General features: G+C 55.2%; 1 protein-coding gene across 1 annotated transcript; it reads left to right on the top strand.

Annotated features, from left to right (window-relative positions):
- Positions 1–2,949: 2,949 nt before the first annotated feature.
- On the top strand, positions 2,950–5,829 carry NGA_2097300 (epidermal retinol dehydrogenase 2-like protein; the record flags this gene model as incomplete). Its single annotated transcript, XM_005856268.1, has 5 exons — positions 2,950–3,144; positions 3,268–3,305; positions 3,520–5,245; positions 5,338–5,391; positions 5,538–5,829. Coding segments are annotated over 3 exons (998 nt in total), but the record flags the coding sequence as incomplete, so codon positions are not given.
- Between the last annotated feature and the right edge of the window lie 19,508 nt (positions 5,830–25,337).

Below are 25,337 nucleotides of genomic sequence, written 5' to 3'. Positions count from 1 at the left end.
TATACAGGCTCCGAAGAGAGTACGACCGTCAAAGGAGGAGTAGCGGACATTTGCTGCCGCTGAGCACAACATGAAAAGCGAAAGCCAGGCGCAGATCCTCAATCTCGTAAGGATACACAGTACTGCTAGGAACAAGGAAAGTACACCAATTGAGTCGTACCTATAGGGCTCCTCCACGCTATCGCGGGCTCTACAGGAGAGTAAGGACAGAGAGTGACGAGTTGTAACATCGGAAGTACAATGGACAAAAGGGTGACATCTTTTTATCAATACTTTGTGCGTACCGAAGGGAAAGATACGGAAATATGTGCTTGGAACGCCGAGGGTCATGTGTACGTTGTTGTGGCTTTGGGGCAATTGTGGCTTGCTGCATATTTTGGATGGCCCCCCTTTTCTCCTTCTGGACGGAAATTCTCTTCCTCCCCTACCTTGTTTGGAGACGTTTACAGAGGCTCGTGTACTCTATTGAAAATGCAAGGAATCCTGACGTGTCAGTTATATTCGGTACACTTTGAGTGCCTCAGTGCCCTGGCGGAACAATGCGGGGCGGGGCCGGCGCTGTGACAGTGTGTGTCCGCACACTCGCACGGCCTCGCCGCCACACATCACGGAGAAAGAAGGCGGTCTGCCTGCCCCGCGTTTGGTTGCCATGCCGCCTCGTGCGGACTTGGATTTTTTTACACTCTGTGTGTTCACCACATGACATCTGTGCATTTGCGTCTATGGAGATGCTTTGCGTGGTATGTAAATGGCTGGGCGGGGCTGTTGCCTCCCTACCCTTTGCCCTCGCCGAGGAAGGGTGGGTGTGGTGGATGGCGCAGTCACGTGCAGCCTGGAGGTGTCGCACTTCCATCGTGATCCCTCTACTCGAATGTTACCTATATGTGTAGTCCTATGAGGGGCCATGGAAGGAGTGGAAGCTTAATTTGTCCGGGCATGCCACTCTGTCCCTCGTTTATCTCCCCACCCACCACCTCCCACGCAAACGCTTTTCCCTTCTCATCTCTTATTTTAAAGGAGGCCGTAGCTCTTTACACACTGCCACCATGAAGGTAAGAAGTTTTATAAGGCTTTGTTGTACCGCTCACATTTTAATCTCCCCGAAATGAAGAAGTTCTCATCGTCCCCTTCCCAACTCGCAGCTCAACATTGCCAACCCTCAGACGGGTCAGCAGCATGTGGTAGAAATTGACGACGAGAAGCGTCTGCGAGCTTTCTACGACCGGCGTATTTCGCAGGAGGTGGACGGGGAACACATTGGGGACGAGTTCAAGGGCTATGTATTCAAAATCTCTGGCGGCAACGACAAACAGGGGTTCCCCATGAAGCAGGGCGTGCTCACCGACCAGCGCGTCCGTCTCCTCTTGCGCAAGGGCTTGTCCTGCTATCGAGCCCGCCGAAAGGGTGAGCGCAAGCGCAAGTCTGTCCGCGGCGCTATCGTCGGACCTGACCTGTCGGTGCTGAACCTAGTTTTGGTGAAGCGGGGGGAGGAGGATGTGGTCGGCCTCACAGACAGTGCGGTCCCTCGTCGCCTGGGCCCCAAGCGCGCGAACAACATTCGCAAGCTTTTCAACTTGTCCAAAGATGCAGACGTCACCACATATCCTGTTGAGCGCAAGTTTGAGAATAAGAAGGGGAAAACTGTCGTCAAGAAACCCAAAATCCAGCGGCTCATCACACCCCTTCGTCTCCAGGTAAGGAGACGACGGGTGAACTTATGTGAACGCGAATGCTGGGCTGATATATATAATAGATCGAATTACTGAATGAGGTCGAGAAGATGATAATACACCATGTCACAGACCTGTTCTGAAAACGTTAGGCGGTTGGATGGGGATATTCGGTAGGAGGCTAGCGGAAAGGGGTTGAATAAACCTTTTTACCTTCCTTTTGCCTTCCTCACCTGCTTCCTAGTACATGTGTGACACGACATGCACCACTATCTGATCCGCCTCCTGCAATCGCCGCTCTGATTGACGTCCTCGGCCAGGATCGTTTCTTGGCCATAATTCTAATTTTTTTTACCGTACACACAGCATAAGCGCCGGCGTTTGGAAGCGAAGAAGGCAGCCACGACCAAGGCTAAAGCTGAGGCCGCAGAGTACCATCGCATCTTCCAGCAGCGCCTCAATGAACGGAAAGAGTCTCGCCGGTCCGCCATCTCCAAGCGTCGTTCCTCCAGACGTGCGTCTGCCAAGGTCGAATAAACCCTGCACACATCGTCGGAAATCGACAAAAAATATCAGGAAGTATGATTGTTCAGTTGAGCACTGGCGACGTTCATCGACAGGATAGAGGTTAATCGATTGATGTAGTGAGAGAAGCAATGCATCTTCAGCATTGGAGAAAGAAAGCACAGAAATGTGGTGCAGTGTTGGCGGTGTATTAGGCCCGCTCATACTCATGGAAAGTGAGGACAGGCGAGGACTGAAACGCTGTTGGGATGTTCAGCAATGCTGGGGGTGCATTTGAACGAAGTCTCAAAGAAGAGAATAACCGAACACAACCAGCATCCCTCACCGAAGTTATTTTCCTCCACATGAGACTTAAGTCTACAAAAAAAATGGCGCAACCGGTCCATTGGCATGTTCCACATTAGACTCAGTCGATTGAATACGGGAGCAAAGGGTCCACGAGCACGTTCCTGGCAGCACCAGGCATGGGGCCCCACCGCCGAGGCGCCCGCAAAGCTACCCGGAGTTGGCGAGTGTAAACCCTGAAACTAAGTCCGCTTCCCTCACGTTCGTACACTTGCCTGCCTCCCTTTGCGTGCCCCGGGCATGGGACACGACCCACGCAGAAATTTGGGTGTAGCTTGGAGAGCACGTGAATTGTGGCGGATATTATCCATCGCCTTGATTTATTTTTGGAGCCCACACACACTCACCGTAGAGGAAACTCGCACCTCGCGCCAAGCTTCCTTTCCCATCACCGACAAACCTCGCCTTCACAGTCAGGGGGTGCCAGCAGCCTATAAAATGAGCCCTTGGAAAGAAACCGTCGCAGACGTATGGGCGCACATCTACGGCTTTATACAATGTGTAGGGGCCATTCTTTGGTCACTGGTTTTACTCCAGGTCGAATATTTTGACCTTCTATTCCCTAAACGGAAGAGCTTCCGCGGCGAGACTATACTAATCACAGGTACGCGACACCCGCCTTTCGAGTGAGCTTATCGGCATCTTAATGCTAAATGTGTTGCTATGTAAAATACCATGGATTTTTTCTTGCTGTTGCTGATAAGTCTTCCGCTTCTCTTGTTCACAGGCGGTGCAAGCGGCATAGGACGTCTCATGGCCTTAAAGGTGAATTTTTCATAAGAGGGGTGACGGGGGAAGCGGGGCTGAAAATAATTGGCCACTGATAGATTGTTGTGCTTTGTTTGTGATGATTGGCCGCTGTGTGCGTGCTGTCCACGTCACAGCCTGGGCTAGAATTCACACCTTCCTTCTTTGCCCGCAAGCGCTCTACCCTCATTGATTTGCACATCTGCTCCTTTTTTATTTCTCCTCACGACAGTTTGCAGCCTACGAAAATACCACCATCATCATTTGGGACCTGAATGAGGGAGCCATGAAGGCAGTAGCGCGGGAAGTCGAAGGCATTGGCGCCCGGGTCTTCACCTACAAGGTGGACGTGAGCGAGCGGGAGCGCGTCTACGAGGTGGCGAAGCAGATGCGAAAAGACGTCGGGAAGAGCGTGAGTGTGCTGGTGAATAATGCAGGCATTGTGGCCGGCAAGCCTTTCTTGGAAGGGGACGACGCTTACTCGCTCAAGACCATGGAGGTGAACGTGATCGCCCACTTCTGGACGATCAAGGCCTTCTTGCCGGCCATGGTGGAGGCCAACCACGGGCACATCATCACCGTGGCGAGCACGGCGGGTCTGGTGGGAGTGGACGGGCTGGCTGACTACTGCACGAGCAAGGCGGCGGCCATCTCTTTCCACGAGGGAATTCGCACCGAAGTGCGACGCTTGAAACGCCCGGGCATCCGCATGACCCTTGTCAACCCCTACTTTATCGACACGGGCATGTTCACCGGCGCCAAGACCAAGGCACCCATCCTCTTGCCGATCCTGCAACCTGAGTATGTGGCGACCTCCATCATCGACGCGGCAGAGAAGAACAGGAACTTGCTGAACCTGCCCCGGTACACGTACATCCTGATGGTGACCAACGGCGTGCCGGCCTTGGTTCGCGATTTTATTTACGACTTTATGGGCATCGGAGAGAATATGGCGGACTTCAAGCAGACACGGACAAAGTCGCTGAAGGAGCAGTAGGTTGATGGGGGGGGGAAGGACAAGGACGCCCGGCGTTAAAGGGGGGGACACGCAGGCGCAACCTTTCCCGAACTCCGCCACTGGGTAGTGCTTGTCAAAACAAAGCAACACGTCAGGAAACCAAAGACAAAATTACGGTCCAAAATGTAGATAGTACATGTTATGAGAGGGGCAACAGAAAGAGAGCGGAGGCTGTGTGACGCAGAGGGCGGCCAGGAGGATGGATCGAGGACGGGGGCAGCGAGGGCGTAGTGTGGTAGGGATAGGTGTCTGGAGCCTGATGGTTGAGAAGGCAAAAGCCCCGCCCGATTCGAGTAGGCTGTCTTGTATCGGCTCGCACGTGACAATATGAAATGATATCCAGTAAATTAAATGACAAATGCACACCATTGAGCGACGCGGGGGGATGGGGACACGAGAAAGTGCTGTATGCGCCGAGGAGGGGGACGAGGTAGACCACTTTTGAGGGAGCGAGAAAAGAGTGCGAGCGCCGCCAACGTTTCGTGTCCAAAGCTACCGAGGATAAGCTTAGGGCCGTGTCCGCGTGTACGGTGAAAAGATGAGAAAGAAACATTTACCCCTAGAAAACGACCCGGACTTCCAAGCTTGTCGAGACGGTCGTCACTCACTGGCGATGCCTGGTCCGAATCACGGGCCTCCGCATAATTGTACGTGAGCCCATCATTAAAGTAAAGTATGCGGTGCAACCACCACGTTCTACCCAAAGAGTCGATGCATTGAGTGGGAGAAGACACACGACAGGAGCCAAACGGGCAGCGCGACGGTGTTCCGTACGTTTTTCTGGTTACCCTAACCACGCTCTCTCCATCGCGCGCATCCTAGACCCAAGCAACGCACAAGACCGCGTCTGCTTCTCCCTCTACGCCCATACCGACCGTCTGATACCCCACCCCCACCGAAACGCGTGCGGCGATACGAGAGTTTAGTACCCGTCTCCGCCCTAAAATACGAAGGAGAAAGGAACGGGCACGGTACAATGACATGAGAGTTGTGCGTGTGTAAACCTTTCCCAGCATCTCCGCGTGTGCTCACCCCGAACATGTCCATGGCACCTCCGAGGTCTGCCTCCTCCTCCTCTTTCTCCTCCTGCGGAAATGGAAAGCCGAACGGTCAAGTGATCAAATGACAAATAAACGCTTGTCTCATGATGTCGATGAAAGTCGAAACACGTCCCTTGATCCTGACGAACCCCGCATCTTCCCTTATCCGTAACACCACCGAGTAGCACCCACCTTCTTCGCAGCTGCCGGTGCAGCATCGCCTCCCGCGGCTGCTGGCGCCGCCCCACCGCCACCTCCACCGCCACCTCCACCCATAGAAACGCTTTTCAACTTTTCCTTTCCGTCCTTGAGCAGCTCCTCTACGTCCTTGCCCTCCATCTCCTTCAGCAAGAGCTCTACCTGCGCGGCATCAGCCTCACCTCCTGCGGATGCAATGACAGAGGTAATGTCATCTGCACTCGGGTCCTTTCCTCCAAGTTTCAGCAATAAGTATGAGGCCACGACATTCATGATTCTGTGGGTTGTAAAGAAAAGTAAGTTTGCCGCGTGAGGTATCGCTGGCTTGCCTCCTTCTTTCTAGCGCAGTAAAACATTGTGAGGCTATCACTGAAAGGGCAGCTTTCACACCTTGTAGCGTCATCGACACAATAACGCAACCTTTATTAATTAACATGCCCTGTTGACCAAACTCTTCGGCATCTGCGGAGTAGTTTCGCTGGAAAACAGTGGTATAAGTGCCCAGCAAATGACGGCCACAGAGGTTGTCGCTCCTCAGGCGCAGAAGCCGAAACGCGGGCCATAGTATGGCTCACGTGAAAGCAAGAGACAACAAACATTGTAAAGGTAGAAGTCAACACACAATTCATACGATTTCATACATTCCTCTCGTCTTTGTTCGCAGATTAAGAGAAAAGGACACAAATCAGGCCACTGTCTTGTCCGTTTTGCTGCCTGTGTCAACTTTTTTCCCCCATCAACGGCAACAGCAATTCTGACACGTGAGGGTAGGGGCACCAGGAGTAAAGTCGTCGCGAAGGGCATTTTGATGGCTTCAAAGCGATACTATGCTGCCACATTATTACTCCTAGCACTCTTGCTTTGCTGCCATGTCACGGCTTTTTTCCCCATTTCGTCGGCGTTGGATTTGAGGCACCGCGTGAGCCCCGTTTGCTCATCCGAGATGCTCGAAGCTATCTCACCTACGGAGAATTTAGCAAAGGGTAAGGATATAAACTTGTTGGAAGCCAAATAAGTCCTGTAGGACATCTTTTTATTTCCACCTTTGGTCACGATCACCTTTCTCTTCCATACAGAGGCGATCCAAACGGTGGTTTCTGACAAGACAAAAAGCAAGGTCCTAGAGCGTCGTACTTTCGCAATTATCTCGCATCCTGATTCGGGCAAAACCAGTAAGTGTGCAGGAACGCTGCTAAGATGGATCATATCGAACGCAATTGTTAATGAGTTGGTGAGGTCCTGGTCGATGGCTCGTTTTGTCCTCCCCTCCCATGTTTTGTGGATATGCAGTAGATTCCAATGGAAAATGCATTGACATTCTAAGTTTGGGACCGAATATTCCACTACTCTTTTATTTCGCTCAACACGATTATAGCTTTGACGGAGAAGCTGCTACTCTACGGAGGAGCCATTAACGAAGCGGGCGCTGTTCGCTCTCGGGCATCGCAGCGCAAGACTCAGTCCGACTTCATGGAGATGGAGAAGCAGCGCGGCATCTCTATCAGTTCCACGGTCCTTACATTCGATGTGAGTCGCTGTATGGGTGTGTCCATTGCGGGGGGGCTAGCGAGGTGGTGAAAACGGTGCTCCTCTATTGGAATGCCATGGTCCTTCTCGAAGCCCGCGGGCTGGCGATCAGGGGCACCACGCTGGCCTTTTTGCGACCGTGCGCGTTATGTAACCTCTCATATCCTTCTTGGGCCCGTGCGCCTCCTGACCATGAACAGTACTCAGGCTTTCAAATAAACCTTCTGGACACGCCGGGCCACGCTGACTTCGGAGAGGACACCTACCGCACCCTCAGCGCTGCCGACAACGCACTCATGCTCGTGGACGCCGGAAAAGGGCTCGAGGCCCAGACCAGGAAGCTATTCAAAGTCTGTCGCCTCCGGGGGCTGCCCATCTATACGTTCGTCAACAAGATGGACCGACCAGCCAAGGGCCCCGTGGAGCTGGTGGACGAGATCGAGAGGGAGATGGGCCTGGAGGTGGTGCCCATGGTCTGGCCGATCGGTGACGGGGAGGACTTCAAGGGTGTGTACGACCGGGAGGCCCGGGTCGTGCACCTGTTCGAGAGGCAGGGCCGCAAGGAGAAGGCCACCGCCTTGGACGCGCTCCCTTTGTCGGACCCGGGCTTGCCCAAGCTGCTGGGCTCGACGCTCTTCGCGCAGTTGGAGGAGGACGTGGAGCTCTTGGATGCCTTGATGCCCTCGCTGGATGTGGCGAAGGTGATGCGGGGGGAGCAGACCCCTATGTTTTTCGGCTCGGCCATGTCCAATTTCGGCGTCGCGCTTTTCCTGAACAAATTTCTCGCCATCTCCGAGCCTCCCGCGCCGCGAGAGACGACGGCAGGATCGATCGGGCCCGAGCACCCCGAGTTCACAGGCTTTGTTTTCAAGCTGCAGGCGAACCTGAACCCAAAGCACCGGGACCGCGTGGCATACGTGCGGATTTGTTCGGGCAAATTCGAGAAGGGAATGAAGGTCTCGCACTCCCGCCTCAGGGGCCGGCAAGTCAACCTCGCCCAGGCGTCCATGCTGTTCGGGCAAGACCGGGAGACCATCGAAGAGGCGTATCCTGGGGACGTGGTGGGGCTGAACAACCCCGGTCTGTTCGCCATCGGCGACTCGATTTACACGGGGCCCAAGACAGTCCGGTTCCCAGGCATCCCCTCCTTCTCTCCTGAGGTCTTCGCCTACATATTTAATCCATCGGCGGGGAAATATAAGAGCTTCAAGAAAGGTATCGACGAACTTCTGGAAGAGGGGGCGGTGCAGTTGCTGTACGAGAGGAACGACGAGGGGAAGACGTCGCCGATCCTAGCCGCGGTCGGCCCCCTGCAGCTGGAGGTCGTCTCGTACCGAATGAAAGAGGAATATGGCGTCGAGACCCGCCTCGAGCCTCTAACGTTTACAGCTGCACGATGGTCGGAGGCCACGTGGGAGGACATCGACAGGGCCGATGCGGAGGGCTTGATTTTCGGTGCGATGAAGTGTAAGGATCGATGGGGCAGACCTGTGCTTCTATTCCGGAACGACTGGAAGATCAATCAGGTTGTGGATGAGGCACCATATCTAAAGCTGATACCGTGGGCATTTGCGCCTGACGAAGAAAGATAGAAGCGCAAAAAATGATGGATAGATAGGAAGGAACAATGAAGCAGCTTTTTTTCGGAGGTACCGGTCATATTTTGTTTTGATGCGAATGATAGCGTGTATAATATGTGAAACACAATCATCCCAACACAAAGAAAAATAAACACTTTGGTCTGGGATATATTTGTCAATTTCAGGGTTACGATTACAGGCGAGGACTGGAGCAGCTGATGACTGTGTTCTTGGAGGTGAAGAGGCTCTTAAGCCATGAAGACGACCCGCAATTCGTCACTTTCGTTTGCTATGTTTGGAGATGTTGCGATCATAGATTCCCTTATAAAATCTGTATCACGTGCAACGCGACAGATTCGGTGAAGATTGTATGGTTTAATCTCCCGAACAACGCCCTTCACGCAAATTGCAAACTTACTTGAAGCCATCTTTTTTTAACCGATGGCGCTTAATACCAAAAGTATAGCCAATAAAAATAAAAAACCCACAAATTACAAAATTGTTCATTGCGTCTTACTGTCCCGGAATTCTCTTATGTCAACGACATCCAACCATCTTTGATGTCTAGTTACACATTCGCAGCACGCAAATACTTCGCAATCAATGTCTATCTATGCCCCTTTCGTTCCGCAAAGTCCTTCCCTTCTCCATCACAGCACTTCATTGAGAATTTCTTTCCCTCAAATCTCCAAAGTCAATGGTCGACATAATTATTTTTTTTTTTGGTGGATAAACAGAGTCTCAATCTCGAGCCGATGATTGTTTTCCATGTCCCTTCAAGAGTTAGCCTTGCGAGGGAGCAACTACAACCTTGCCTTCTTCGTCCACGAAGACGCGAACTCGCTCCAGCCTGTAATCCATGGTGCAAGGACTATTCTGTCATTGGATGTGTGTGAAATGTGTTGATGACATCAGTTGCCATCAAGACAAATATTACGTGAACAAAATATGCTCACCACTTTTGTGGAAGGAGGCAAGAATGAGATGGTGACGGCGGTTGAATACATCCATCAACCTTGATGTGGAACGACCGCCACCTTGTTGTCTTCGTGAACAAAGACCCGAACACGGTTTAGCCGGTAGTCTCGGGTTGTGGGGGAGTTCTATGTTGGGTGACCGTTTCCAAGTCGAACGAACCGCTTTAAGCTCTACACGATTAAGACAATTGCACCCAAGCATCTTGTATGACTGATCAAGCATACTCAAGAGACTTAACGAATCAAACCACTCGTGAACGGCAGGTGTTGGCTTAGCCTCGACATCCAAAGTAATGCTTTTGGAGCACGAGTCCTCGGCGTCCATCCATTCGTGCGCCAGTTTTTATCCTATTTCCAGGCGAGGTCACGTACCTTGGGTAGAATAATCACGTTGAGGCCCGGCATGTCAGCAGTGATTTGCTTCTTCGCATCTTCTCCGTCCATTCCTGTTCGCAAGAGAAAACCAAAATGATGTCCCAGTGCACGTGTGAGAATCTCCTTCAGCACAACAAGCATGAGTACAATCACAAACGTGTCGGACCACTTTGGGATATTCAGATCCTGAATGATCCCCCATCAAGCCCAAAAAGTCTTCTGCAATAGCAGGATCGACTTACCGACGAGCTCAGGCCAACTTTTAGGTGGCTTGTCCGAGAAGATTTCGTCCTTGGACTGGGTTGGCATTTTGAAGGCCAGGTCCTTCGGGTCAAAGGCACCGCCGCCTCCCTTGTTATCCTTGTCGGTCATGCTCTCTGAGGGCACACCGCCACTGCCGGAAGTCGCTGCGATGGGATGTGACACACAGTGAGAGGGGGCTACGTTTGAGGAGTCGAATGAAAAATATGCTCCCAACTTTCTACACTGGCGGATTCCGACAACCAAGTACACAATCTATCAATGAGGTTACTTTGTAAAGCTTCATAGACCACACCATCTCCTCCACACTAAGATAAGCATCATAACGCCCGGCGCATAAAATTGTGATTATCAATGACTCTCTTCCCTGGGCTCTTGCTTCCAGAACTCGGCCTCTCGTTAGGCCCAATTGTGTCGTGTGTCAAACATTCGTGCTTACCTGGTACAGAAGATGAAGAGGAGGGGCCTTGCGAGCTTGGAAATGGAAAATCAGCGCAAGCGACAGAACAAAGAAGGAGTAGTCCGAGTACCCGATACAGGCGGAAGTGCGAGTACGGCATGCAAAAGGAAAGCCCCCACCTAGCATGTGCAGGATGAGGCAGTATGAAAGCTTAGTGGGCATCATCATCCCCTCTTAAAAACGGCTGTCCCAGCCGTGATGAGCGACATGCGCAAATTGGATGGCAACTCGAAATTTGCGGGAGAGAACACGAAACGAGGTTAGGCGGCATCGCGAAGAGCGTGACACTTCTCCTGACGCCTGTCGGAGAGCAATTTTATGCGTCGCCATCACCGGGCAGAATTGGAAAGGTGATGACTACTACACGCGCATGAAGGATATTTTTTCTGATGACACACGTGAAATTTCCGAGACGTGTGGAGTGAGTTTGGTGACGGAGCAGCATCGTCATCAGGAGGGAGGAACTCTCCCGTTCCACGCGCGAAACGAATCTCATTTTATTCCATGGTCCAACCCCACACTTTTCCATTTGTAGAAACACACGCCTCTTCACTCCATTTAACCCGCCTCTCGGCGCCTTAAGAGCCAGGTGCAGAGGGTGAGGCTCGAGGGCTTACTATTTTATCTTCCAACATTGATTTTGCAACCTCCGCCGGTTCGTCCTGCGGAAGTTTAGCTCCCACACACAGCCATGCGCGCCGCCCATGTATCCCTCGCTTGCCTCTCCCTTCTACTTTCCATTTTCGCCCTGACCGCAACTGGATTTTCGACATACCCCGGACAACTTGCCGGCTTTCAGACTCTGCCTCAATCGAGGCGCCATTCTCGCCTCATTCGCCAACAAAGAGGCCTCCCTATAACGGCACTGCGGGCAGGTGAGAATTCCGGCACTTCGTCCGAGGCCGGAGAAGCTGGTCGCGGTTTCGGTGCAAGCGTGAGAAGATCGAGTAAAAAGGAAGGCGGAAGGAGCAGCGGATTGCGTCCTCGCGCGCCGAATGCTTTCTCCTCAATAGGAAAGTCAGTGCGCCTTCGAGGGAAATTCGGCGGCGGTCCGATGGACATGGGCTTGTTGGATGGTTATTCGAAACTCATGGAGCAAGCCGAAGCGGTCCAACGCCACTACAGCGGGCGCCGCCCCGTGCAAGACGGCGGCGGGCGACAACGAGGTGCGAAAAAAGCCGCGACTTTCCACGCCCTGAGCTCCTACAGCCTCCACTTCCTCCGCCTTCTGGAGGAAGAGTTGGTCTACGAGGAAGCAGAGGTCATGCAGCGCTTGCGGTACTGGCCCCGATCGCGGCTCATGGAGGAGGGTCTTGGGGTCTTCGGCGTGGTGGCTCGACCCCGAGGCCGGCTCTTCAAGGAGTACATACTGCGCTTTACTCTGCCCGCGAGGAGGGGCGGGGGGGGGCGCCGCCCTGGCAATGCCCCCGCCGGCGCCCTGGGGAAAAAAGGCGCTTCCATGGATACTCCGCCGCAAACCTCTCGGAAGAAAGGGGACGCGGAGCCGCCGGGGCCCTTCCCCAGGGCGCCTCCCCTCGCGTACCACCGGCTGGGCCCGGGCGACATCATCAGCATCACGCCGGACAAGCAGAACCCGCTCGGGTCCGACCAAGTGATTGAAGGCCTGGTGCTGGAGCGGGGAGCGGCCCACGTGGACGTGGTGGTCAAGGAGATTCCTCCGGGGGTGGTTTGGCGCCGCGGAGACCCCACAGGCGGGGAGAGGTTCCGGCTCGACCTCTACCTGAACCGCATCTCTTTCCAGCGCATGGTGGCGGCCGTGCATCAAGTCACGGGCCTGGAGACTGGGTACACGGTGTCTCCAGAAATTCGAGACATCCTGGTCAAGAGCTTCGCCGAGCGCTTTGACGTGGTCGCGTCCCACCACAACGAGCGGGGCGGGGCCGGTCTGGGGTCCGGCTCTGCGGGTCAGAGCCATCACTCCCTTCTCGCCATGTCACCTTATGCGGCCGCAGCTGCCGCAAACAAGAAGGCGGCGCGGCAGCAGCAGAGCTTGTCGAAAAAAATGCGCGAAGACGAGGACGCTGGGCGGGGGAAAGCTGGTGCGAGGAGCAGCAGGGGCCACCGCGACAACGGGGGCCGTGGGAAGGCCAAGGCAGGGGCCGCCACCAAGTCATCCTGGGAGGCCCTAGCCAGTGCCGTGCCCAAGACCTCGTTCGCCCGCAAAGCCGCCGATCAGATCGTCTCTCAGGAGGTGGCCCGCTTTAAGCTGAATGAGAGCCAGGAGCGGGCCTTGCGGATGGCCTTGAGTCGGAAGCTCTCCCTCATCCAAGGGCCGCCAGGCACGGGCAAGACCCGCACAGCCTGCCACCTGGTCAGCATCGCCGTCAAGCTCGGCCAGCGCAGGGACGCAGGCAAGGTACTGGCCGTGGCTTTTAGTAATGTGGCGGCGGACAACCTCTTGGAAGGCTGCCTGCGCCTCGGACTGAACGCTGTGCGGGTGGGACGGGCGGCGACCGTGCGCCCGGAGCTTCGGAACCACACCTTAGACGCGTTGCTGATGCAGCACCAGAGCGTGACTACTTTCAAGAAAAAGCTGGAGGCGGTGCGGGGCTCGACTGCCAGAGACGTGCAGGCTGCAAAGAGGGACTTGGAGGACGCCGAGCTGATGGCCGCCGTCTCCATCTTGGGGAACGCCGACGTGGTGGTGTCCACCTGCGTGGGCGCAGCGAATGAGGTCATCATCAACGCTGCCAGCGTGACGGGGGGCCTGGGCGGTAGGGGAGGCGGGGGGGGAGGCTGGGAGGAACCGTCGTCCTTCTCCTCCGCCAGCCCTTTGCGCGCCGTCAAGTTCCCGACCGTCATCATCGACGAGGCCTCCCAGGCCACGGAACCCGCCACGCTCGTGCCCCTGACGCAAGGCTGCGAGCAGCTCGTCCTTGTCGGGGATCATTACCAGCTCCCGCCCACCATCAAGAGCATGCGCGCCGCTCGTCACGGCCTGGGCGTCTCCCTCTTCACCCGACTGGCCATGGCTGGCATCGAGCCCTCCTTGCTAACGGTTCAGTATCGGATGCACCCCTTCATCGCCCAGTTTCCGTCCCAACGCTTTTACGGCGGGCTCTTGAAGTCACATCCAGGCAACGCGCGCAAACGCCCGCGACCCGACGGCTTTCCGTGGCCCCACCCGACACTGCCGGTTGCCTTCGTAGCGGTTGGCGGCGACGAGGAGGACACTCATATGGCCCCTTTCTACGAGCAGCGGACGAACGGGAACCAGACCTCGTACATGAATAGAAAGGAGGCTGATGTGTTGATGGAGGTCTTGGGGGGCGTGCTCCGGCGGCGCAAAATCCAGAGCGTGGACGTAGGCATCGTCACTCCCTACTCGGCCCAAGTCAAGCATGTTACCGAGCTGGCGCAGGCACGCTTGCGTCACTTTAAACCGGGCGACCTGGAGATCCAAAGTGTGGACGCCTATCAGGGGCGGGAGAAAGAACTGATTGTCATGTCCGCTGTCCGCAGCAACAAGCATGGAAAGGTTGGGTTTCTCGGCGACTGGAGGCGCTTGAACGTGGCCATTACCCGAGCGAAACGCGGACTCGTGGTCCTGGGGGACCCCCGCACTTTGCGGCACGACCCACATTGGAGCGCGTACTTGAAATGGGCGTACAAGCATGGCTGCGTCATGACTGTGGGAGAGCTGAGGGAGCGGCTGGACTAGGATGGAGGATGTCAGGAGGAGAGAAATACGATAATCAGCGGCTTTAATATGCTTATACGAAAGCCCGGAGCTAGATGTCAAAGTGGTGTACAGCAAAGTTGATATGTAGTAGTTTCCTCAAACCCACGCTTTTGGAAAAGTTTTGTTGAGAATGAGAACAATCAGGCATGACAGTGGAAATATCTGATACCTTGACCCGTGGTTCGTTTTGCTGGAATGTAAATGCTCGCCGCGGAAAAAGGTGCGAGGGGAAGTCGAGCTGAGGAGGAAGATGGTTTCGCGGCGCACGATGAGTGGCTTCCAGGTCTTACAGAGTTAACATTTCATTTGAAAAAGTGTACATATGTATCGCACAAATTCTGACGTAAGTATTTTTTTACTGACTTGGGGTTAGTGTAGAGTTCGGGGGAACCGTTTTTCAGCTGTTATACATAAGTGCCCCAAGTCTCAATTTGTCGAAGCAAGTCCGTGTATCTCTATTAGCCACTAGATAAGAGAGGCATTGAAGGGAAGTACGAACGGAAGAAGAAAAAAACCCATTTCAGCGGTAACATGCATCCTTCATGGTATCACGGGGATTATTGACGGCGCTATAATCACCACTTCGCCACAAAGCATGGCAACCTCGTCGACTTGGGCCGGGCGTCAGCTGTCGGGCGGTCCGAGGCTGTGTCGCGGAAGGGAGGGACGTGCATCTCAACAGGGGCCCGGCTCAATATTTCCAGCGCACACGAACACTGGTACATGCATGCACTTTTTGCACAAATCTGCTTGACAAAATATGTGGGTGGTGCGGTTCTTTACTTGTTTAATGAGGACCAGCTTATTGTTTTTCGTCCCCAATTTCCTTATAACAGTTCTCTGGAGAACAGTCGCCTTTTCCTCAGAGCGTCCCTAATTTTCGTTTTAACAAACATACCAGGTGGCACAAATGATATAAATCTCACCACCTCATGAAATAAAAGTTAGGATTTCATATGTGAGCCACATTTTTGTACAACCTTACTCATTATCGGTTTTGACATTTTTTCGTGCTTTCTCCACGTTCGACTCATGCAGCAGCTTTCCCTTTTGTCAACACAGACATCTGCATCATGCGTCTATTTGCTCGGCGGCATCTTCTTTTTGCCGCTCTAGCAGCCGTTGGAATCTTTCATGCAAACGCACAGCAAACTTTTTTGCGGTCAATGTCGGGTGCAGATAGCGTGGCCGCTGTAAAGCAATCGTCAGCCCGGCCTGCCGAGGCTTTGACCCTCCTGGAGATGGGCACAGTCACCGCGGCCGTGGATCCTGCAGGAGATGTGGCACCTGAAGCTATTACTCCTTTTCAGGATACGGAGGAAGCCAAAGAGCCGAAGAAACCTGCCGCAGCGGACGCTCCCGTGGCAGCCCCCGCCACCGGCGCCGCTCCGAAAGCCCCGGCATTGGGCGACCCTCCTCTTGATGCGCCCGCGGCCCCTGCTGTTGCTGCCGTTCCACCGGTAGAGGCGCCTGCAGCCCCGGCAGAAGCGCCTACTGCACCTGCTGCACCTGTGGCAGCTGACGACGCACCTGCTGCACCTGCTGAACCTGCTGCACCTGTGGCAGCTGACGACGCACCTGCTGCACCTGCTGCACCTGTGGCAGCTGACGACGCACCTGCTGCACCTGCTGCACCTGTGGCAGCTGACGACGCACCTGCTGCTGCACCTGTAGCAGCCATCCCTGCAGCAGAGACCCCTGAGGCGGATGGTGCCGAGCCAGGGCCTGAAACGCCCGCCGTCGAATCTCCTGCGACAGCAGCGCCTGCTGCCCCCACTGCCCCTGCTCGACCGGCTCTGCCTCAGGAGCCTCCCGCGACCTTGCCCCCGCCCGCCCCCCAGCCTCTGGACCCGAGCGCGGGGGGTCTGATGCAGCCCGAGCCTTCCGCAGTGGGCCCTCCGTCGGAAGGCACGAGGCAGCGCAGAAAAAGACGCTCAAGCAAATTTTCGGCTTGTCCTGAGCGTACGTGTGGGGATTTACAAGCATGAGGAGGGACGCAGGGGGCGTGTAGCATCCCGGTCCCGGAGAGACGTGCATTGCGTGGGAGAATTATCGGCGTCGCAATTGGAAGCAGGCAGTCCGCATGTGCCTTCATGTATGTCTAGTGACGATGTCTTTGATAGAGCTTACACGTGTACAACGAAAGCGTGAATTCTGAAGGCAAGACATGCTTGCTCACGGCGAGTCGTTGCTTTTCGTTTGTTTACAATCATAAGCGTTCTTTGTACAGCCTACCTTTGTCGCCGATCTATGGTCCATCTCGCCACGCCGAGCAGGATGCCCTTCTGTGCTCGTTTCACCACGGGTCCTCACCAATTACTCCCTGGCATTTCCTCCGTCCCACCGCCCATCCCACCCGCCCGTTCCCCTCTGTCCCCATTCTCTCCTTCTGAGCCTTCGGATCCCCCCAGCCAGCAATCCGACGACACATTCGCGCCCCGCGACAACATGTGTTTCTTTGCGCGGGCGACCTCCAGCTCTCGCTTATCCAGACCCGCCCGACCATGCAACTGTAAATCGAAGTCCGCCTCCCGCCGCTGCAACTCCATCAAAGCCTCATTGGCGTAAATTAGCTCCTCGCGCACTTCCTCGTTTCCACCGTCCTTGCCCAGCAACCTGCTCAATACCTCCACGGCCGACCTGACTTCTCCCAGAGACATGAGAGCGCGGCCCAAGGTGAGAGCGGCTTCGTTCCAATGAGGAGCCAATTCCACCGCCTTTCTCGCTGCCTTCACGGCCTCCAGGTACTCTTCCAGCGACAAGTGGCACTGGGATTTAAGCTCGTAAAGCACTGCGTCGGTCGGGGCGAGTCCTAGCGCTTGTTCAAAGATGTTCAAAGCTGTGCGCATGTTGCCAGCTGCGGCACTATTGTTGCCGGCTTCCCGAAGCGCATTGACATCCGCTTGTCGCTTCTCGTGCGTGCTAAGCATTTGGCCCGACGCGGGCCGATCAGTAGGATTAGCTTCATTCATCGTAAGTGCGTGCAACCTCAGCTTGCCAACCGTAGTGTTGTCGATGCTACTTTCCTCCTCCTCTTCCTCCGCTGTAAATACACAGGAAATAGCACCAGGAGGCTTCGAGGGGGTGTTCCTCTTTTTGTGAAAACCAAAGCAGATGGGGGCTTGACTGCTCGACGCCTGTGCCAGACCAACTATCCCTTCTTTTCTCTCCTTTGCCATGCGTGTATCCTTTACGCCACTCCACGGAGCATCTCTGTATGGTCGTCTACAAATGAAATAGAGGGGGGATGAGACAGAGCGAGGGGAGAGAAGGGCTACGGCCACTGCGAGGACTCTCTTCGATCAGATACGAGTACAACTGCTTTTTGGACAAAGAGTCAATCCTAGGGGGGGAAATAAAGCCTTAGCATACGTCATATCGTTGCATCAACATAAGACGAAAAGTAAAAGCGTTTACAATCATTCGAGCTAGGTGAGAGCACAACTCAGAAAATGCCAACAACGTGATTCTCAGAGTGCTCAAAGACATGGCAAGTTCTCAGCTTAAGCTGACGGCTATTGAGGAGGATACTTTAAAGACAAAAACCGGAGAAGCAAAGACCAGGGTTCGAAAAACTAGTCTCATCTCTCTGCAACTGCTGAACTTCAATGCTGGATGTGTGCCAAAATTTGGAACAGGACAAAGTAAGTTGCATGGGTGACTTGTGTCAGTGCTGTGGATGGTGGCACCTCAGATATGCTCAAGCTATCGAAGCATTACCTATGATAATTCTTTTGGATGCATGTGGCATGTTTTTGGACTTGAGAGATGATCTCTCTGTCGCGCCCCACGGCCGAGCAGTACCACACGAGGTAGTACAGAGATCTTTATCTTTGATCCCATGTTGGCAGTGAAAAGCTCAGCTCGAATCGTCCTGAACGAGGAAGTTGTGCTTTTATGCGGCACATTTTGTGGCACGGAGGTATATAAAGAGATGTGGACTTTCGAAACAAAAGCGGTGATTCTGAGAAATTAGCGGCATCGTCCCGCCAAGCGGATGGTATTGCATGTTAGTCAAGTTGGCGGTGGAAGGACTGAGCATGAATGCCGGGACGCCCTTCTCCAAACAAATTGCAAACAGTCAGGTGCATGGCCCACTGTGGCACGGACGTCTTGCGGCACTTGAAGCTCGTGTACGTGCATGGTCGCCATGCTGGTCTCGTTTCCTATCCTGAGCGTATTTAGAATTCCCTCAAAAGTGCAAAGAAACTGATTGGAAATTGACATACCGTCACATCTGTGGATAAATGAGAGCATGTCATCCGCTATACCCGGCCTGATACCCTTGTCCAGCACCAACTTGAGGAATTGGGATAACGACCTGCTTCCTTCACCTTGCCTGCAGCGCGTTGTTTGGAAGCGCTGGGTCCTGCTCCGGTATCCCTGCCGTCAATTTCACACCACACTTTGGCAAGTTTACCGGGGTGCATACACGTGCACTGCGGACTTGAACGTTCGCCATGCAGTTCAGAGGTTCATTTATGTGGTGACATACGTCATGCTTCTATACAAAAGGAATGAAAATTAAAACCTCGACAGCCTCGGATCGTTCGAAAAATCTGACTTTAGCCTGGTATATTTTTGCTTTGCAGAGTACGCTACAGTTTCTAGATCATGTTATACAATTCTTCGCGAAAGACGGGCCCGTCATCTTCCAGTAGTCTCCTGTCCCCGCGACAGACCTTGGAGCAACCCGGCACCTGGCCTTCGCCTTCATGCTTTCTGTTTTCCCTCCGTACCTTTGGCCCCCTCGTCTCCCCTCAACGAGGATCCCCGCGTCCGCACCCACCATCTCGGTTTGACTTGCCCCCCCAAGCCTAGGGCCAAGTAAACGTCGTGAGGCATGCTATCTCGAACCGTCCGGAACCAGCGCTCCGGCGAGACCATGCCCAGGTTCGAGGCTTTCTTTGTGTACACGCAGGCGTAGGTGGAAACCTGCTTCGCAAAGCGACTTTCCTGGAATCCGGACTCAAAAAGCTTGCCCCACACCCGGTGGAACTTGTGGTGGTAGTCGGAGCAGCCCGCCTTGATAGTGTCGTCCAGTCGCTCGCCCGCCTCCTCCAGCTCTTGCAGTTGCCGCGTCAGTTTCTTTAGCTCGGGAGAAGGCTCTGTGCTCGCCCCGCCCTGAGCGCCCTGCTTTTCCTCCCGGCGCAACACCTGAATTGACTTGTACAGAGAGTCCATCTCCTCGTCCATGACCAGCCGTCGTCTGGAAGGGAGAGGAAGGGCAGGGAAAGCGTGGTAGGGAGGCATGGTCAGTGCCCCCCGCCAAGCGTCCTCAATTGCAGTGCCACCGAGACATGCCGCGTGCCTCTGGCGCCGCCCGGCACCCCCCCTACTCCACTCACCTTCTCAGTTCTTGCAAGCCTGCGTCCAGGCCCGCGTACTGCTGCAAGGCCGCCACCTCCCCCGCCAGCTCCGGGATCACCAGACAGGTCCGCCAGCCCAGACTTCTCTTGCTTCTGAGGATGTCGCTGTACATGTGGTCGCCCACGTAGAGGACGTTGTCCCCCGAGGTGAGCTTGAGCATCTCCAGCAAATGCTTCCAGTTCCCGCCCTGGAAGACCTTGCCCTGCGCCAAGAAGGCGTCCACGGGCCCCTCCACGCCGTCCACATTGCGCAAGGAACCGTCCGCGGGGGCGACCCGCATCATGTAGGCGGACCGATCCTCCAGAAAGGCCGGCTTCCGGCTTCCCACGATCACGACCTCGAACAGGTCCAGCCAGTCTTGGTTGCGCGGGCCCTTGTTCCCGACCAAGAAATTCATCACCTGAAGGGGGGAGCACAGTAGGACTGAGAAATGGCACCGGCCGGCAAGCATGCACAAGGCGGTCAAACACCCTCCCTATCCCCCCTACACGCACCACATCCGTGTATTCCCACAGGCTGTTGGTGACCAGGAAGGTCTTCCGCCCGCTCTCCTTGTATTGCTCGAGCATGGTCACCATGCCCGGATCAGGGACGATGTAGGCCCCCGGGTCCTCCGCCACTCGGTCCTTGATGACCCCGTCGCGGTGACACAGGTCCACGCATTGGCGGATGTGCGAGTAGATGGCGGCGTAGGAGTGCTTGATCTCGCTCGGGTGCCGGTCCTTGTACTCGACCAGCTGGGCGAAGAGGTAGGCGTCCACGAGGAGGAAGAGAGTGTCGATGTTCACAAACGTGCTCTCGGTATATAGCGGAATATTCTCAGAGCTGGCCATGTACAGGCTTTTTCGGACGGCGGACGGGAGGGGGGAGAAGCCGTGGTAGGCTTGTCGGACGTACTTATGCCTGTCCATCTTGATCACGTTCCCTCTCTCTTTGTCGATCACGAGTCCCCGCCGAAAGTACGTAGAATCATACTCGAAACTAGCCACGGCTTCAGGGTATCGAAAGGTGTCGACAAGCTTCTGCTTGGCCCCGTCGTAGGCGAGCAGCTCGAAGGCCAGGTTGTACTGAGCGAGAGTATAGTCCATGTCGAACCCAATGGCCCGGATCTGCTGCATATTGATTTCCCGGTTACAAAAAACTTCTGTCTCACCGTCAAGCAAGTACTTGTCATCCCTGGGCGGACTGCCAGCTGACATTCGTATTGAACCTACTGAGAAAGTAGGAGGAGACGGTAGCTGCACCGACCTCCTCCCCAGCAACTGTGAGGCGCGGCATGGAGCCGTGAAGGCTTGTACGGTCAGTGATGCAATGCTGGACAACACCATCACCAGAGTGAACTGCCATGACGCTTTTGCGGGGAAGAGAGCCATACCTTTCCGGCTCATTACCCTTTGAGGCCTGTCGGGCAGATCGAGAGAGTGGAGGAATCGCAAGTGAGGGGCCCGGGCGTGTGATATGCTCGATCTAAGCGTAGTTCGTCCCGTTGGGAGCAGACGACCCTCGAAGACATAGGTAGCCACACTTTCTCGTCCATCGACCCGTGTGACAGTGGCCTTCGAAAGCGGGTCAGCACAGAAGGGCTAATCGTAAGAGGGAGATTCAAGACTCAAGAGAGCGTCGCTTCCCCTTCGTGCCTATCGCCCGCCCCCTTCAGATGCTCGCCATTTTCTTCACTTCCATCCTACGGACGTTCTGACCATTCCATCCCCACGCTACTTGTACCCACATAATTGAAATTAGAATTCAGACGCCGCGTCACAAAGATGCCTTTGTACGACCATGCTTTATTGATCGGAGAGGAAGATAAGGCATGGGGGGAGACCCCAGGAGGAGGCTCACCCTTAACGAACAACTTGATAGTGCGTGGGCCTGGGGGACAGTGCTACCCTCTCAACGTGCAGGGCGACATGCGCGTCCAGGATCTCAAAGCCCAGGTTGCGACCGCGATAGGCGTGGCAGTTGAGGAGCAGTACCTTCTGCATCGGTGCAAGATTTTGCAAGACCATGAGGCGTTGGCCTCGTATGACCTTGGCACACAGCACCACCTTTCCAAGAAGGCGATGGCGACGTACCAAGTGCCCACAGTAGAAGTGGGAATTCGTCAGCGCGGTGGCTGTTTTATTGTCACCTTCACCCTCCTTACCATTCTCTTTTTTGCGACACTCTGTGCGCCTTTGACGTGTGGGACTTCCCTGTGCCTATACCTGTTCCTGCTCCCGCCGGTCTTTATCCTGCCCTTCTTTTGCCTGTAAGGGGGAGTCCAGGTTGAAGTCGGGAAGCGACGGTATTTTTTTTCCTATCCTAGAAAGTCATCGAATCCGAGCGCAGTGTTGAAGCGCCAGGACGGGTATAGGGAGGTTTCGGGTTGGGGCAGCGTGGCAGAATGCGATGGACATTTTGGGGGGTAGCCAATTTTGAGGGGACGGAAAGATCGTTTCAATGTTTTGATAGGCGTGTTAAAATCGTTACAATGTTTTGATAGGCGTGTTTAGATTTTGGGGCTATTCTGGCTCTGCGAGGCTTAAGAAGAGCACGGGAGACAGGTAAAGGGGGAATTACGCAACCGTTTTTTTAAAGACCTGGCGGCTGCCTGATGTATGCCTTCCTTGAATGTCTTCGCTAGACTCGCAGTCCGAAAGCCATACCACTAGCGTTCACGGGGCGGTGTGGGACGGGGGGTCTCGAGAGTTGTAAGCGGCGAGAACGGCCATTCTCCTGAAGGGGGCGCCGGACCGATTGAAAAAGAAAAGCGCGAGGACCGACCCTGCCGCTGGGCTCTCTTGTTTTCTTCGTAGATACTCTCGTACTTTTCACACAGCTGCTCGTGGCCCTTTGCGACCCGGCAGCCCTCACGCGTCGTCCTGCACCTCCACTATGGGCCGGCCCTCTCGCAGCCCCACAAAGCGCCGCACCGTGACGCGGCGCCTCTCCTCCGCCCGCCGTTGCGCCTTGGACATGAAGAGGAGCCTGAAGGGTTTCTGCCTCGGTGGGAGGAAATGGAAAGATCGAGGATGAGCAGGAGGAAAGGTAGGCCGGGCAGTGGGGCGCGAAAGAGAGTAAGTGCCCGGAGCTCCGGGCATGACGTCGAGCCGTCTCCTCCCTTTATCCCTCACCGGGAGTTTCCGCACGAGCTCCTTCCTGTCTTTGGCATTGAAGAGCGCGGCCGTCGTGTCCACCACGCCGTTGTACCCCGCCTTCAGAAAGGCCGTGAGCCGGTACCGGACCTCGTACTTCCTTTCCGCTTCCTGCGCCTCGCGCCACTTTTTGAGGGAGAGCGTCTGCAGGGCCTCCATCTTCTTCGTGACTGCGTACTTCCGGTCGAAAGCCTCCCACTTCTTTGCGTACACGTAGCTGAGTCGGCCCGTTTTGTACATAAAGACGAGCTGCCGGGTCTTGATGGCCACCTGCCAGCCCACCGCCCGGATCACGTCGCTCACTGCCCCGCCCTCCTCCTCCCGGGCCAGGAAGCCCGCGCCCAGAGCACCGGTCAAGAATCCTACGAACCATAAGTTGGACGCCAAAGAGCGGCCGATGAGCAGGCCCAGTAGCCCGAAGGCTCCGGCGGCTCCGACCGCAATGTCTACGGAGTCGATCTGGGCATCTGGGCCGACGTCATAATTGATGACGATCATCTTGGCGCGACTTCTACCTCTGCCTTTGACTGCGATCGCACTTTCCAATCGCTTTACTTCTCGCTCAAGACTTTGCATCGTTCCTTCCATTCGCCGCATGCGGGCTAGCATATTTTTCTCTTCAACGTTTTCCGGGATGGTGGAGGTCGCGTGTAGGGGAGGTTCCGGCTGGGGTCTCTCTAATGTAGAGACGGACGAGGAGACGGCAGTGGTGTTTCTCAAAAAGATGTCGGCACGAACGCCCCCCGTACTGTGAGATCTCAAGCCGAGTTCTTTGTGGACAGGGCTCAGCCTGGCTATCGTCTTAACGGCGCAGGGCCGCTGCAAAGGCAAGCAAGTTGAAGAATCATACCGCTTCCTTGCAGGAGTACTGCGCTTGGATAGAGTGATCGAGAAGGAAAAACCAGTGCTTACTACCGCACAAAGTATAACCAGAGAGGCCATGATTCTTTCTAGAGGGGCCGCAGGGGTGCATCCCATCTTTTGTGACAACGTGTATCGCTGTCTTCTTGCCATCCTCCTCCTCCGTCCCGGCTGCTGCCAGCGGCGATCAAGCTTGGAAAAGCGGCCGACGAAGCAGTCCTGAATGTATTCAAGATTGTAAGCAGGACGTTAATTACACGCCAGGTGAAGCCCGTTCGATCCCGCCCGGCCCCTGAAAAGCCATGGGCCAAGCCCGCCCGAGTTGGGGTGCGCGGCGATGCGTGACGAAAACTGGCGCCAAGGGCGAAAAAGCGAAGAGGCCAGCCAGGCCTATCACGCTACGACCTTGATGCACGTACCACACGCGGGCAGAGGTCCCGGCAACCGTGCAACTATTTGTCGTCAAAATTTACCAGTTCTAGCGTCGCATGGTTGATTTATTCACAGACCCTCTTTCTCTTGCCCCTATCCACAGGTTTGCCCCGTTAGGAACGGCCAAGCCCTCGTCGAAAGTGTTGTCTCGCTCGTTTCGTCCTTCTTGTCGCTTCGCGGATCATCGTGCCTGACAATTTGATCTACCCGCCCGGTCGTGAAACATCTCTCTGAAAATGTCCTCTCACCAGCAGCAGTTAGAGCAGCAGCGAGCGGCGGAGGCTTACTATAGGAACATGACTCCGGAGCAATATCAGGCTTATTATAACCAGTATTATGCTCAACAGCAGCAACACCAACAGTACCAGCAAGGAGGCTACGGCTATCCGCAATCGGCGGCTACCAGCGGTAATCGGAAATCCCGTGGTGGCGTTGCCTCGGCCGCGGCAGCCGCGGATGCGTACCAGAAGTACTACCAAGACTACTATCAGCAATACGGCGTGTATCCCGGCGGGGCGTACGGGCAAGGTCAGGCCGCCGTGGCTGGCGCCTCTGGCGCGACATACGGGGCTTCTGCGGGTGGATATCCGCATGGCGCCAGCTCACATTCCGGTGCAGCATCCTCTTCATACCATGAAGGATACACGGGCGGGGCGGGGCAGGCCTCGGTGGGGGGTTTGGACGCAGAGGGAGTGAAAAAACTGGTCGCCAAAAACGAACGCCTCATGGTCAAGATACTGGAGTGCGAAAAAGCGTTGGAAAAAACGGGTCCCATCCCTCGTCAAGACCTCTTGGATCGAGTGAACAAATTTAAAGGTCGACTGCAGGCGCATCTGACCAAGATGGCGACCTGGATGGACAAGAGCAAGTACGAACGCAGCAGACGGTTCCAGCCACAGAAAGCGACCTACCGCACGGTGGTGTTGGAGAACAAGATCCTTAAGGAACCGCGCGCGGCTGCCAACTCCTCCTTGGTCGCCGCCTCGGCGCCTGGACAGGGGGCCCATCAGCGACAGGGGAGCGGTGGGCGGGCGGCCTCTGCCTCCTCCTTCTACCAAGCGGCCACCACCGCCATGCAGCCTTCGGCCGCCGCCGCGACAGCGTCGACCGC

This window comes from Nannochloropsis gaditana (genome assembly GCF_000240725.1).
Source record: "Nannochloropsis gaditana CCMP526 unplaced genomic scaffold scaffold013, whole genome shotgun sequence".
Classification (NCBI taxonomy): Eukaryota; class Eustigmatophyceae; order Eustigmatales; family Monodopsidaceae; genus Microchloropsis; species Microchloropsis gaditana.
This window is presented reverse-complemented; position numbering and strand designations above follow the sequence as displayed.